Source organism: Portunus trituberculatus, chromosome 32, assembly GCF_017591435.1.
Source record: "Portunus trituberculatus isolate SZX2019 chromosome 32, ASM1759143v1, whole genome shotgun sequence".
Lineage (NCBI taxonomy): Eukaryota > Metazoa > Arthropoda > Malacostraca > Decapoda > Portunidae > Portunus > Portunus trituberculatus.
This window is the reverse complement of record NC_059286.1, coordinates 3,805,682-3,820,681: the sequence shown is the minus strand read 5'-3', so window position 1 is coordinate 3,820,681 and position 15,000 is coordinate 3,805,682. Positions and strand designations below refer to the sequence as shown.

At 39.7% G+C, this 15,000-nt stretch overlaps 1 protein-coding gene across 1 annotated transcript in view; it reads left to right on the top strand.

Annotated features, from left to right (window-relative positions):
* LOC123511851 (arylsulfatase B-like) overlaps positions 1-15,000 on the top strand; it is an 18,822-nt gene that overhangs the window by 1,288 nt on the left and 2,534 nt on the right. Inside the window, exons 2-9 of the mRNA XM_045267901.1 lie at positions 117-280; positions 1,124-1,227; positions 3,099-3,298; positions 3,830-3,912; positions 11,432-11,594; positions 12,035-12,132; positions 12,700-12,836; positions 12,935-13,108. Of these exons, the coding sequence (XP_045123836.1) occupies positions 117-280; positions 1,124-1,227; positions 3,099-3,298; positions 3,830-3,912; positions 11,432-11,594; positions 12,035-12,132; positions 12,700-12,836; positions 12,935-13,108 (1,123 nt within the window). The remainder of the gene's footprint in view (positions 1-116; positions 281-1,123; positions 1,228-3,098; positions 3,299-3,829; positions 3,913-11,431; positions 11,595-12,034; positions 12,133-12,699; positions 12,837-12,934; positions 13,109-15,000) is intronic.

The window sequence follows — 15,000 nt, the reverse complement described above, 5'->3', positions numbered from 1 at the left end:
TTGCCATATCCCACCAACTCAATCATTTCATAGTGGAAAAGGTGCTGAATGGAGAAAGAAAATAGTATGGGAATGGAATAAAAGAGAAAAGGTCCAATTCCGTCATGTTCCTACAGGGTGGAATGACGTCCCGTGGAACAACAAAGCTGTGAAGGCGCCCCACATGGAAGCACTAGCGCGGGAAGGAGTCATCCTGGAACAGTCTTACGTCCAGCCCATCTGCACTCCAACCCGCTCCGCCTTACTCACAGGCCGCTACCCATTCACCATCGGGCGCCAGGTGAGACACCCACGCCGCTCATTCAAGATGTCTGCAAAGTTTGCTCCTACCTGTTTTTATATAATGTAAGATGAACACTAGCGAAGGGCAACAAAAAAAAAAGGCGAAAAAAGTCCATGGTGTTGGTTAAAAGTGTGGCGTTTCCTTCTACTAGTTTGTCCTTTATTTTTCCTTTCATTTGCGTGACAGAGAAATAAAGAACAAGACGAACCTCTATCTTTTTTCTTGCCTTCTTTCTGTGTGCTTTTCCTTGTAGCGGTTCGCTCTCTAACATTTTTTAATATGACACAAAGAAAGAATTAAGAAACCACACTTGTAAGGATCTCATTTTGTTCTTTCTTTATTGCTAGCTTTTTATATATACATAGAAATAAAGATGGAAACAATACGAAGAGAATGGGAAAAATAATCACTTTAACCTGTAACTCCAAGAAAGTCAAAGAAAGAGTAAGAAAAACTGGGTCTGTTTCTCCTCACATTAGTTATATTTCTTCCTCTGCCTCCTTCTTTGCAGTCTTTCTCTTCATACCTCGTTCTCCTCTTTGGCATTATGCACGTTTAATCCTCCTCTTCTTAACCTGTTTTCTTCTTCTTCCTCCTCTCTTTCAAGATTAAACCTCATCTTTCTTCACGTCATTAAGTCCTTCTCTTTTTCCTTCAGTCCTTTCTCTCATTACTGTTATCCTCCTACTCCTCATCATCTTATCGCTGTTGTTGTTACTACTCTTTCTTCGTTACCTACTGTCATCATGATCTATGTATATGGACAACAAAATATAATTCTCTCTCTCTCTCTCTCTCTCTCTCTCTCTCTCTCTCTCTCTCTCTCTCTCTCTCGTCCAGCATGATGTAATCCGCCCCTCGCAACCGACTGGAGTCAATCTCAGCCTCACACTTCTGCCGGAAGTCATGAAGGACCTGGGTTATTCGACACACGCCGTGGGGAAGTAGGTGCTGTAGTAGTAGTAGTAGTAGTAGTAGTAGTAGTAGTAGTAGTAGTAGTAGTAGTAGTAGTAGCAGCAGCAGCAGCAGCAGTAGCAGCAGCAGCAGCAGCAGCAGCAGTAGTAGCAGTAGTAGTAGTAGTAGTAGTAGCAGCAGCAGCAGCAGCAGCAGCAGCAGCAGCAGCAGCAGCTGCTGCTGCTGCTGGTGTTGTTGTTGTTGTTGTTGTTGTTGTTGTTGTAGTAGTAGTAGTAGTAGTAGTAGTAGTAGTAGTAGTAGTAGTAGTAGTAGTAGTAGTAGTAGTAGTAGTAGTAGTAGCAGAAGTTGTTGTTGTTTTTGTTGTTGTGGTTGCTGTTTTTGTTGTTGTTGTTGTAGTTATTGTTGTAGCAATACAAGCAGTATCGAAATTACTTAGTTACCGCAGTCATCTAAGAATTTACGATAGAAAATGTAAATATCTTCAAGGATGACCATTGCATTTTCAATACCTCTCTCTTTATGTAAAGAAAAGTAGTACTAGCAATAGTAAAAATAACAGCATCAACAACAGTGGCAACAGCAGCAGCAACAGCAACAACAACAGTAGTAGTAGTAGTAGTAGTAGTAGTAGTAGTAGTAGTAGTAGTAGTAGTAGTAGTAGTAGTAGTAGAAGTAGAAGAAGTAATGGCAGTAGCAACAGAAGTAGCAGCAGTAGCAGCAATTATGTTTCACTTTCACCGCTCTACCGACACTCACACATGTAACAAGCTAAGTACACATGAACCAGCGAGAAGCTACATCAACCCACCAGACCTACACATAGCAGCCGCACACTAGCGTTTCTTTATTCTTATGTACGATCATAGCACAATGTCTAAATGCATTAACACCATTTCAAAAGCTATTAATTCAATCCCTTCAGTACCATGACGCATTTCCATATTCATTCCGCTTACTATTTGGTGATTTTATACAGCTTCAGTAACTTATCTAGGGAATTAGAATAGTGAAAGCGATGGTCATTAGTCTTCTCAGGCTGAACTCCACTAACCCTTCCTAATGTCAATAAAATGGTCAAATCGTACACAAATCTCAGGGTAAAAATGTGTTCCAGTATTGAAGGGGTTAACCTTGTCAAATAAAAAGAACACTGTCATCAAAATGTGTCTCTTTTCATATTTTTGTATCCTTTTCGAGGAACACTGACATTGTATCGTTATATATCCAGCACTTTTTAGCACCGCCCCTAAAATTGATTGCAGCACTCACTATTGTGCCACAGCCAGCACCCCACGTTATCCTTCAGTACCAAGACATGTTTTCATATTTTATTATGCTTACTATTTGATGATTTTATACAGCTTCAGAAACTCATGTTCGGGATTAAAATAGTGAAGAACTGTAGGTTAGGTTAGGTTAGGTTAATCCTCTGACCTTCATAGACCTTTCCTAATGTCATAAAATCGTCTAATCACACCCAAAACTCAAGATAAAAATGCGTCCCAGTACTGAAGGGGTTTAGAAACACTTTATGAAAACCCACGCGCAACCACCTCCCATCCCTGTCCTTGAATTGTTATCTGAACCTTCCAATACCACATGAATTTAATCCTTAACCTAATCTCATCTCAGATACCACTACCATAACGAGATTGTATTAACTGCGAGACGAAACTTTCCCTTCAATACTTGAGACACCATTTCTGCGTTAAACTCTCCTAGGTACTTCTGTGGCATAAAATGACAAAACTGATCTGTTTCTTCACTTTTCTGACGATTATAGCAGTAGATAGTTTAAGATACACATATTTTTCTATACTCAATATTAAAAGGCGACTTAATGAAGCTTGTAAGATATTTCTCGTCGTAAAGAGCTTAAAATTCCTTGCTGACTCACCAGGTGGCACCTTGGCTTCTGTTCCTGGGACTACACCCCTACGGAGCGAGGGTTCGATACCTTCTATGGATACTATACCGGTTCTGAGGACTACTTCACCCATAAGAGGAGTTGGACATTAAGAGAGCGAAATAAAGACAGCACCACCACTACCACCAGGAAAGAATGTAACGACTTGGAATGCGACACTCCCATTGTATCTGGTGAGAGAGAGAGAGAGAGAGAGAGAGTGTGTGTGTGTGTGTGTGTGTGTGTGTGTGTGTGTGTGTGTGTGTGTGTGTGTGTGTGTGTGTGTGTGTGTGTGTGTGTGTGTGTGTGTGTGTGTGTGTGTGTGATTCACCACGGTCGCCTGTTAGTCACCCAGTCAGTCTTCCCCATTACGGAGCGAACTCAGAGCTCATAGATCGATCTTCGGGTAGGACTGAGACCACAACACACTCCACACACCGGGAAAGCGAGGCCACAAACCCTCGAGTTACATCCCGTACCTATTTACTGCTAGGTGAACAGGGGCTACACATTAAGAGGCTTGCCCATTTGCCTCGCCGCGCCGGGACTCGAACCCGGCCCTCTCGATTGTGAGTCGAGCGTGCTAACTACAACACTACGCGGTGTGTGTGTGTGTGTGTGTGTGTGTGTGTGTGTGTGTGTGTGTGTGTGTGTGTGTGTGTGTGTGTGTGTGTGTGTGTGTGTGTGTGTGTGTGTGTGTAATTTATACTTTGTCCTTTCTACAGGTCATAAAACCATAACAAGATCATTTCTTGATCTTAGAAATAACGAAACTCCAGATCAACACCAAGAAGGGACTTATTCCTCGGTAAGTCTCTCTCTCTCTCTCTCTCTCTCTCTCTCTCTCTCTCTCTCTCTCTCTCTCTCTCAGTTTTTCGGTGACTTATTCCGTTTCTGTCTTTTTTTTTTTCGTTTATCCACAAAACACTTTAACCTTCCATCAAATTTCACCTGACGTACCTTCACTGCCATTGACACGAAGCATCAAACCAGCAGGTGTGTACGAAGGGTAAAGGTCATTTCAGTGGTATGTTTACAAAGGGACTACTCTAATAATTAATCATCCTGAGAAGAATAACCTATTAATTATTAGTAAGCACGGATTTCGAGCAAACCATTCCACAGAAAGCACTGTATCATATTTCAACAACAATGACAATAAATCTTATCTCTTTCTTAAAATAAGTCAAGTCGTAGGAAGACAAAAATACAGAAGCAGGCAGGGAGTTCCAGGGTTTACCAGTGAAGAGTATGAATGACTGAGAGTACGGTTCACTCTTGGGTTAGAGCGTTGGACAGGATAGGGATGAGAGGAAGAAGAAAGCCTTGTGAAGCAAGGCAGCAGGAGGAGGGAAGGAATGGAGTTAGTAAGATCAGTAGAGCAGTTAGCACGAAAATAGCGATAAAAGATAGAAAAGAGGCAACATTTCGGCGGTGAGAAAGAGGCTGAAGACAGTCAGTCAGAGGAGGGGAGTTGATGAGACGTAAAGCTTTTGATTCCATCCTATCTAATAAAACTGTGTGAGTGGGGACCTACCCCTCTCAAACATGCGAAGAGTGCTCCATCATATAAGATAAAACAGATACAGATAAGGCCCTTGTACAGAGTTAGCAGTTGGAGGGGCGAGAAAAACTGGCGGAGACGCCTCAGAACACCTAACTTCATAGAAGTTGTTTTAGCAAGAGATGAGATGTGAAGTTTCCAGTTAAGATTATGAGTAAAGGACAGACCAAGGCCATTTAGAGTAGAAGAGGGAGACAGTTGAGTATCATTGAAGAAAAGGGGATAGTTGTCTGGAAGGTTGTGCCAAGTTGATAGATGGAGGAATTGAGTTATTGAGGCATTGAAAACTACTAAGTTTTCTCTGTCCCAATCAGAAATCTTAGAAAGATCAGAAGTCAGGCGTGCTGTGGCATCCCTGCGTGATCTGTTGACTTACTAAAGGGTTGATCGTCTCTGAAAGGACGTGAAAGATGTAGGGTGGTATCATCAGTGTAGGAGTTTTTTTTTTTTTTTTTTTTTTTACGGTAAAGCCTATAGCGCCTGTAGGCACACTTGAAGAGTGTATGGGAAGCGCTGTTCAGCTTCGCCCATTAGTGGCGAATGCAATTTTATTTATAGTGATACCCATATTAGGGCCCATATCACCGCCCAAGCTCATCTTGAGTGTAACCACCTAGAACCTGGGTATCATGGTGATATGTAGGTAACTTTAAACCACTCGATAAATGGCAAAGTGTTTTAAGGCTATACGTGGTGGGATTCGAACCTACGCGTGGACGTCTGCCCGATCCCACGCTCCCCACCTTATTTATACTATGCCACCGCCTCCCTAGTGGAGAGGGCAAGAAGTTTGGATAAGAAGATCATTAATGAATAATAGAAAGAGTGGGTGACAGGACAGAACCCTGAGGAACACCACTATTAATAGATTTAGAAGCCGTCTACCACGGCTGTAATAGAACGGTCGGAAAGGAAACTTAAGATAAAATTGCAGAGTGAATGATAGAAACCGTAGGAGAGCAGTTTTGAAAACAAAGCTTTGTGTTAGACTCTATCAAAAGCTTTTGATATGTCTAACGCTATAATAAAAGTTTCACTGAAATCTCTAAAAGAGGATGACCAAGACTCAGTAAGGAAAGCTATATCACCAGTAGAGCGATCTTGACGGAAGCCATACTGGCGATCAGAGAGAAGATTGTGAAGTGACAGATGTTTAAGAATCTTCCTATTGAGGATATATTAAAAAACTTTAGACAAGCAATAGATTAAAGCTATGGGACGGTAGTTTGAGAGATTAGAGCGGTCATCCTTTTTAGGAACAGGCTGAATGTAGACAAACTTCGAACAAGAAGGAAAGGTAGAGGCCGATAGACATAGTTGAAAGAGTTTGGCCACGCAAGGTGTAAGCGCAGAAGCACAGCTTTTGAGAACAATAGTGGGGACTCCATCAGGTCCATAAGTCTTCCGAGGGTTTAGGCCAGAGAGGGCATGAAAACAACATTACCAAGAACTTTAATTGTAGCATGAAATAGTCAGAGGTAGGAGGAGAGGGAGGGACAAGCCCAGAATCATTCAAGGTGAAGTTGTTAGCAAAGGTTTAAGAGAAGAGTTCAGCTTTAGAGACAGAAGAGATGGCAGTGGTGCCATCAGGAAGAAATAAAGGAGGGAAAGATGAAGAAGTGAAGTTATTGGAGATGTTTTTGGCCAGATGCCAAAAGTCACGAGGGAAATTTAAGTTTGAAAGATTTTGACATTTTCTATTTATGAAGGAGTGTTTAGCAAGTTGAAGAACAGACTTTATCCCAAATATGAATGGCATTATCCATGCAAGCTTCAGATTTGAATTTACCATGTATGCTGATGATACATGATGATAATGACAAAGATATTACTTCCTTACATTATTTTTTAAGCTCAGAATTAAATTCGGTACGCCAATGGTTAAAATCTAATGAACTAAAACTTAATATTCAGAAAACTGATTACATATTCTTTCAGAACAGGTCTCTTAAAAAATTATCTGTCTGAGGTATAACTAGAGGGAGAATATTTGACTCAAGTCAGTCACACCAAATTCCCTGGAGTGTAGATTGACGAGAACCTCAATTGGAAATTATCTAAACTTTGTGGTGTTTTGTATAAGATTCGAAACAATCTCACACCTGAATCCTTACTTAACGTACTTTATTCTCCATGTTATCCACATTTGATAAATTGTGTATCTATATGGGCCAATATATGGCCATCATTCCTTAGTAAGTTGACTGTCACTCTGAATAAGACAATCAAATGTACGTCTTTCCTAAAAGAAAAAAGAAAAAAAAATAATAATAATAATAAAGATAAAAAAAATTGCTTCCATTACTGATAATATGTTCTATGAATATCTTAAAATTGAGCTCTATATACATTTTTGCTTCTTACTCATCTATAAAATGTTTCATTCAGGTGTCGAAATTTTTAGGGTCATTAATGACTCACATGATACCAGAAACAATAACGTAAATTTCATATGTCCACAAATCAAAACAATTCAGTTTAAAAACAGTGTATATGTACAGCTCTAAAGTTATCTGACGGTTTATCTCTTCAATCTAAAACAGTTTTCGTGCTTGCAAGTTGCACGATCTTGTTGTGTCCTTAATTTTCAAGACTGCTTTTGTGGGTTCAAGGGAACGCATTTAAGTTTTAATAAATCTTACTTAATTATATTATTTACATATATTTACATCATACGATCCTCTGACAACAACGAAACACCACACAAATATCATCACTTTCTTCACTCAAATTCCACCATCAAATATCTCAGTTTATGTCACATTGTACCTTGGATTCAAATCGCATTGCACGATTGAAACTCGGGGATAAAAACACTCAAATTATATCAAATATCTAAGCTTCCTTCACATTATTCAAATCACATCACGCAATTTCTATTCAATGATAAAAATGCATCCTACACAGACCTTGCAACTATATTTCAATGAGGAACACATCCTACCCAATCCCTGTAATTAACCTTTAAATAAGAAAAATCACAATCCTACACACAGCCAATCTCCCTTTGTTAAAATATAACACCATTACAACTGTCCGGCTCTACTTACTGGTACTGTGATATGCGCCTTGCCCATCTAGACACTCTCTGGTCTAACAGCTCTGTCTAGCTGTCTATCTCTTGCCTTCACTCATTGCTCTCTTATACATCATAATTTATACACGATTTAGAGCGACTTTTCGCCCCAGCAAAGCTTCTGGTGCTAAGATTTATTTTCCACTATCTTAATCATAAGATTCATTCAAATAACTTTCAATAAGGTTCCATTTCCAGTAACTATATTCATCTCGTATACTTCGATCATACAGTTCATTTTCCCTTAACTTTCAATAGGCTTCATTCTCGTATAACTTCTAATCAGAAACAAGGGCTGTGTACCTTGTGGTGTGCCGCTATCCACCTCGTCAACATCATTTGCTTCGGGCGACCTCCGCTTGCTTCTTATCCATTTTTGTGATAGCCACCTAAGTAGGTATCTCTTATAATCTGTTGCTACTATCCGGCTATTTTAGTCCTGTAATGAGTCGCTGCCTCTTGTTCTCCTCGGTGGTCACGGGTTCTCTTATCTATCAGGTTAGTGATAGTGTCTTACAATCTTAGTACCTACTTTCGTGTGTCTCATCTTCTTCCTTCATTTATTCTTCTATTTCTTATGTCCTTTTCCATTTCTTCATTCTTGTTATCTACTTTCTAACGTGTTTCATTTCTTCTTGATTCCCGCGCTACAACACGGTTGTTGCAAACAAATAGTTATTTCATATACAAAAGAAAATAAGAAATACAATTTCTTGGTACCTAGACTACATATTTATATGTCCATGCACATAGACTCCAAATACTTGGCATGCATCAAGGGCCTGTTTTCACAACAGCCTGAAACATAACATAGGCGGGAAAATTTTTCTACCTTGTATACTCTCATATTTTGGGTCATATATCACTTCATATTTTACTTAGTATATTTTACTTCATATCGTTACGCTGAGGAATGATTGTCGAATCTAAGCATCATATTAAAAGCTTTTAGAAATAGATAATTAACAGAAAGATGATTAGTTGAAGTGAAAAAAATAGTGTTTGCACTGCATATAACCCTTTTAGTTTATCAAAACAATGCGCAGTAATTTAGCAATAATGACTGCAATAAACTATTCCATATTATAGAACAAAGCCTTCTGAATGCATTGATCTCTTCAAATATCTGATAAAATGTTATATAAGCGGTAAATGGAATAATTATGGACCATAACCATAACATCGCGGGCTACACAAACACTTGTGAGGTGACCTGCCAGTCAGTCTGACTCAAGGAATATATATAATTTATAGAATCCTTGGTCTGACTCAGTCACAGACTGGAATTGATATCTACGGCTTCCACTCCTTTGCAGGATTCCCTGCATGCCAAAATAATGTGTCTCTCTCTCTCTCTCTCTCTCTCTCTCTCTCTCTCTCTCTCTCTCTCATTATTTCAGTTAGTACTTTTGACAAAGAGGTTAGAGCTTTGGTTATGAAAAGGAAATTATTACTTGACCGTTACTAAGTGGTTTAAAAATTAACCGTTGCAGTAATATACAGAGAGAGAGAGAGAGAGAGAGAGAGAGAGAGAGAGAGAGAGAGAGAGAGAGAGAGAGAGAGAGAGAGAGAGACGTCCATCTGTAGCCTAACCTCTATCGATGTTTTATAATTATTAATTCTCCTCTGCCTGTCTACAAATAGCCGATTATAATCTTCATGACTATATAGATCTTTAGCATTGCTCTCCCTTATTATCAGCATCATTATCATTATTATCCTGTTTTCGTTTATTTTCTTCTTTTCGCCAAGAATGATTTCATTCCTATGCTGCCTAACTAGGGTTGCCACCTGTCCCTTAAAATACGGAACCGTTCCGTATTGAAGCGTGAAATGCTGCGTTCCGTATTGAACCAATACGGAACGCCATTTGTTCCGTATTTGCCTGTATGAATAGTCAAGCAAATGAAATAAATTAATAAGTTATCGTGACCAAATATTGAAACAAATACATAACCAGTTCACAAAAATATACGAGTTTGTTAGGGGTTTGTCGTGCCAACGCCCGTGCGTTACGTGAACAGTACACGTAATATCTCGCTCCGCCTCCACGCCCACGGTCCATCACCAACGGCTGTCAGTCTATAAATGAGTGGGGCGCAGAACACTGCTGCTGTGCTGTGCCATGCCTATGTCTCATCCCTGTTAGGTACCTGGTACTGAGCATGGCTACGTCTGCAGGATCTGTGCACTTGGAAAATGTATAAGTAATGGCTATATTTATGATCCATTCATATTCCAGGTAGCTACTGTTTTCTCCAAATGAGTTTTCTTTTTCTTTTTTCTTTAATGAAGGGAATTTTTTTTCAGTGTCTCAATCTTTAGAATTTATACAGACACATGTAGTTTCAAAAATATATTACTGATAACTTGACTGATGAACGTATTTTGCAATATATCCTCACATTTAGTCAAGATATCCTTGAATTCCTCCTAATACAGGGTACTTATGGAAGAGCTTATCTTCAAGCCTTGTCAATATAATTGACTTTCTACCCGCCATCACTGTTCCAACCTCAGCTAATGCGTTCCGTATTTTTAGGAGGTGGAGGTGGCAACCCTATGCCTAACTTCCCACTCACTTCATTCATGGCGAGGCTGCAGGGTATTTTTTTTTTTTCATCAAACTGTTGTAATGGATAAACACATGACATGTGTGTGAGATCTCTATTGAATGCAATAAATAAGATTTTTTTTCGGTACATATTTGTCTAGAATCAGTACTAACCTCTATTTTTGTGTCGTGTCTCACTGGCTAGAGCTCCTCGTGCTGACTATTTTGAAATCCACATGGTAGTATGTGTCGCAAGTTAATGATAACACTGTCAGGGTTTCTTGATAATTAATTCGCTTCCTTTAGACGCAGTTATATAATTGAATTAAGTTTGGTTTAGGAAGTTTGCCGAATAACATCATTTGAAACATAGCGTGATGGTAGATCATTGTATTTGCTTGCGCAAAAATGATTTCATATAAAAATCACTCACTTCAAATAAGCATGGGCTGCAAAATTTCACCTCCCACTAGTCTGCAGTAGGCTGTGGCAGGCTACATGAGGATGCAAACATATGTGAGGTAAGGTATAAGGATAAATGCTTAGTTGTAACAGTAGGTCTACGTGCAAAATTTGAGAAGGCAAGGTAAAAATTATAAACTTAGGACGTCTTTTTCTTTGTTTTGAGACCCTATCCGCCTAATATTTTGGCAGGTTCGCCGACACACGTCAAGTATTCGGAGTCTATGCCATGCGTGTTCACTATTCTATAGTAAGTGGGTGAATCAAATAAACGTAGAAAGAAATTACGTGTAAATTAATTATGTCTAGTTTCTAATATTGCTTGCAATATTACCAAACATGATAACTCTCTCTCTCTCTCTCTCTCTCTCTCTCTCTCTCTCTCTCTCATATCTGCTTGTCAAGGAGCTTCGCCTTCGCCTTCGTCATTCATCAAGCTGTTGCTACTTTTTTAATCAATGTAAATCAACGTATACTAGTATGTTAAAATAGCGATAAATAATTACATGCTTACTTACTTACTTACTTACTTACACACACACACACACACACACACACACACCTAAGGCCACCACCACCTTCTCAATTACGACTTCCTTCTCCAACACCTACTCCTACTACTCCTCCGTAATAATCACCTCTTCCTCCGCCTACTCTTCCTCCTCCTGCAGGGCCTCTTTGCCTCTAGAGTGGAGGAGCTGCTGGCAAGAGATCCCCAAGTGCCTCTGTTCCTGTACCTGCCCTTTCAAAGTGTCCATACACCACTTCAAGTCCCTCCTGAATACATAAGGCAATATTCCTACATCAAAAATCAAAACCGTAGGACGAAGCTTGGTGAGTGAGTGAGTTTGTTTAATAATGTGTGGATATGACTACGTGAATGTGAAGTTGGATTTGTTAATCAGTTTAGTTAATTTGCAAGTGAAAGAGTGAGTGACTTACTGAGAAGGATGAGAGCGTAGATGTAAGAAACATGATTGCTGAGAGAGAGAGAGAGAGAGAGAGAGAGAGAGAGAGAGAGAGAGAGAGAGAGAGAGAGAGAGAGAGAGAGAGAGAGAGAGAGAGAGAGAGAGAGAGAGAGAGAGAGAGAGAGAGAGAGAGAGAGAGAGAGAGAGAGAGAGAGAGAGAGAGAGAATATTTATAAAGAGAAGGAAGAGTTGAGAGAAGGAATAAACATACCTATACTGACATAAAGGCAGGAGCGAGAAGGCGAGACAAGGCCACCACAATGGCTATACACTGCCAGCACTGGTGACCCTGCTCTGCCCACACAGGTATGGTGAGCGCCATGGACGATGCCATTGGCCGCGTGGTGACCGCCCTTAAGAACACTGGTCACTATAACAACAGTGTCATTGTTTTCACCACTGACGTATGTACCTTATATGAATGTGTATTTCTGCGTCTATGATTATTTATTTATCTTATTTTATTTATTTATTTATTTTTTTAATACTCATTACTGTAAGGCCAGTGTCATCCTTTCCACCAATGACGTACAAAGTACAAAGTACAAAGGTTAACATCTCTCAGTCTTTCCCATGCGATATGGCATTTGCTTTCAATCTTTAGTCTTCTGACCAGCTGGCGACCTTCTAAAACTTGACGGGTGACAGAGTTTAAGACCACAAGGACTTAAGACCGAGACTGAATGCTTGAATGAAACTGTGTCACCTTAAGGCGAAACAATCTGAATTGCCTCTTGCCAGAAAAATAAATAAATAAAATAAAAATGACTAAGATCACAATTAACAGAGAACACCCAAAGTACACATCAATATCAATAAGGAAGATGATATGACTAAGACAGAGACTGAAGGATTGTGTGTGTGTGTGTGTGTGTGTGTGTGTGTGTGTGTGTGTGTGTGTGTGTGTGTGTGTGTGTGTGTGTGTGTGTGTGTGTGTGTGTGTGTGTGTGTGTGTGTTTGTTTGTTAACAGAATGGCGGCCCTACATTGGAAGCAGGCAACAACTGGCCGCTGAGGGGTAACAAAACTACTCTATGGGAAGGGGGTACAAGAGGCGCTGCTTTTGTACACAGCCCCCTCCTCCCTAACCCAGGCACCTCCAATCCTGCGTAAGTACCTGCTACTATCTCACTTAATCTTCCATCTCCTCTTTAGCCTCGTCATCTGCACCACCGTTCTCATACCCACTACTAACACAATCCACCAGGCTGATCCACGTCACTGACTGGTTCCCGACGCTGGTGCAGATGGCTGGGGGCGTGCCTCCTGAGGGGATTCATGGCGTGGACCAGTGGAGCGCCATAACAGAAGCAGGACTCTCTCAACGCTCTCTTATGGTCTACAACATCGACAACACCACAGGTTTTGCAGCTGGCGTCAGGTGAGAGAGAGAGAGAGAGAGAGAGAGAGAGAGAGAGAGAGAGAGAGAGAGAGAGAGAGAGAGAGAGAGAGAGAGAGAGAGAGAGAGAGAGAGAGAGAGAGAGAGAGAGAGAGAGAGAGAGAGAGAGAGAGAGAGAGAGAGAGAGAGAGAGAGAGAGATGATTCCTTACCACTATTTTTCCATTACAATAATTGTAATGGGAAAAGGAAGGGAGGCAAATTATTTCCCTCCCTTCCTTCCTCCCTTTCTTCTTCCCATATATGGACAGTAGGAGGAAGAGAGGATCAAGAGGAAGAAAAAGGAAGAAGGAAGAAATGTACATTGCATTTACATAGAGGAAGGAAAGATAAAACAACGCGTAGCTCACGAAGACACCGATAAACCTTGATAAATATGCAGACAGATATACAGGCATAGAGTAGACATATGGACAGGCAAATGAGACAAACATAGGCAGAAAACAGATAGACAGACAGGCAGAAACATACACAGACAGACATATAGATAGACGTGTTGTAATCCAAGTATCACGATGGAATATGGAAATAAGAAAAAAGGAAAAATTGGACAAGAATGAAGGAAAGAAGGCGGGAAGAAAGTAGATAGAATAAATGAGAAAAGATAAAAAGTGTATTCCATCCACAAACGCCAGTGTTGGATAATTAGGGACAAAATAAGCATAATAGACGAATACACAGATAGATAGACAAACAAAAGGACAGAGGCAGAGACAAATATGGCAGAAAGACGGAAAATACAACTTCCCTTATTGATTGTTTTCATCTATAACGTGTGAGCTGAGTACTAAAAACCACGCACATTCTTTCCTTTTGCGACAATTGTTTGAGGTCAGTCAAGATCAATGCCAGAATGGATTTGATTAGGTAAATTGCAAGATGTTATTAGGCCGCAGTTTTCGAGGTTTTCAATGACTCCAATGCATTTCTTTCTCAACCTTCCTTCCCGTGACTTCACAAATCTTAGCCTCGTGAATACTAATAAGTGATGCATTTTTACATTGTGGATATCTCCTGGTGATTTCTTTACTTTACAGTGCAAGATTAAATATACCATGACTTAATGCTCTGAGCTCGGTAATTTTCCATATTCTTACAGAAGCATAAGATTACATGACTTTATTGAGCTCTGTGACAACTCAATGGGAAACACTGTTGTGGAGACAAAGATTGTAAATCATTCCCGAATTGTTTGCTAACTGTTTGAAAACTTTTCGCAAAATATTTCCAAACTGTTTTCAAAATATTTGCAGTTTCCAAAAAATTGCTATTTCCAAAATATTTGTTAAATATTTCTAATATATATTTCGAAACTTTCCAAATTATTCATTTGCAAAATATTCTCAAAAGATTTCAAAACTGTCTAGAATATATGCAAACCGTTTCCAGAATGTTTGCAAACTGTTTCTAAAAAAGTTGCAAACTGCTTCCAAATATTTGAAAACTATTCTCAAACAGTCTGCAAACTCTGTTCTTAAAAAATTATCTTAGGTGTGGTGAGATCCTTACAATTACCTAGTTAAATTAATATTTTCCGCTAGAAAGTCAGTAGTTCCCTTCAATTCTTACTACAAAATAAATGTTTTTATAAGTTCTAAGAAGTGATATGGATTCTGCGGGTTAAAGGTTTCCATTAATACATCACTCCTTGTGCTGTCACGGGTGTCATTCAGAAAAATATACTTCCATTGTATTTCACTGAGTCTGAGAAGTCACATCAGGTAAAACATGATTAACAAACAACCAACACTATTCATAGATGACCTCGTTTTCTTTGTTCCACTTTCTTTAACGTTCCAAGCCTGCATCCACTTCTTTGATTACTTTTCTTTCAGTCTTTCTTTTTCAAGAGACGCGTAGCGATAGCATCTGTTT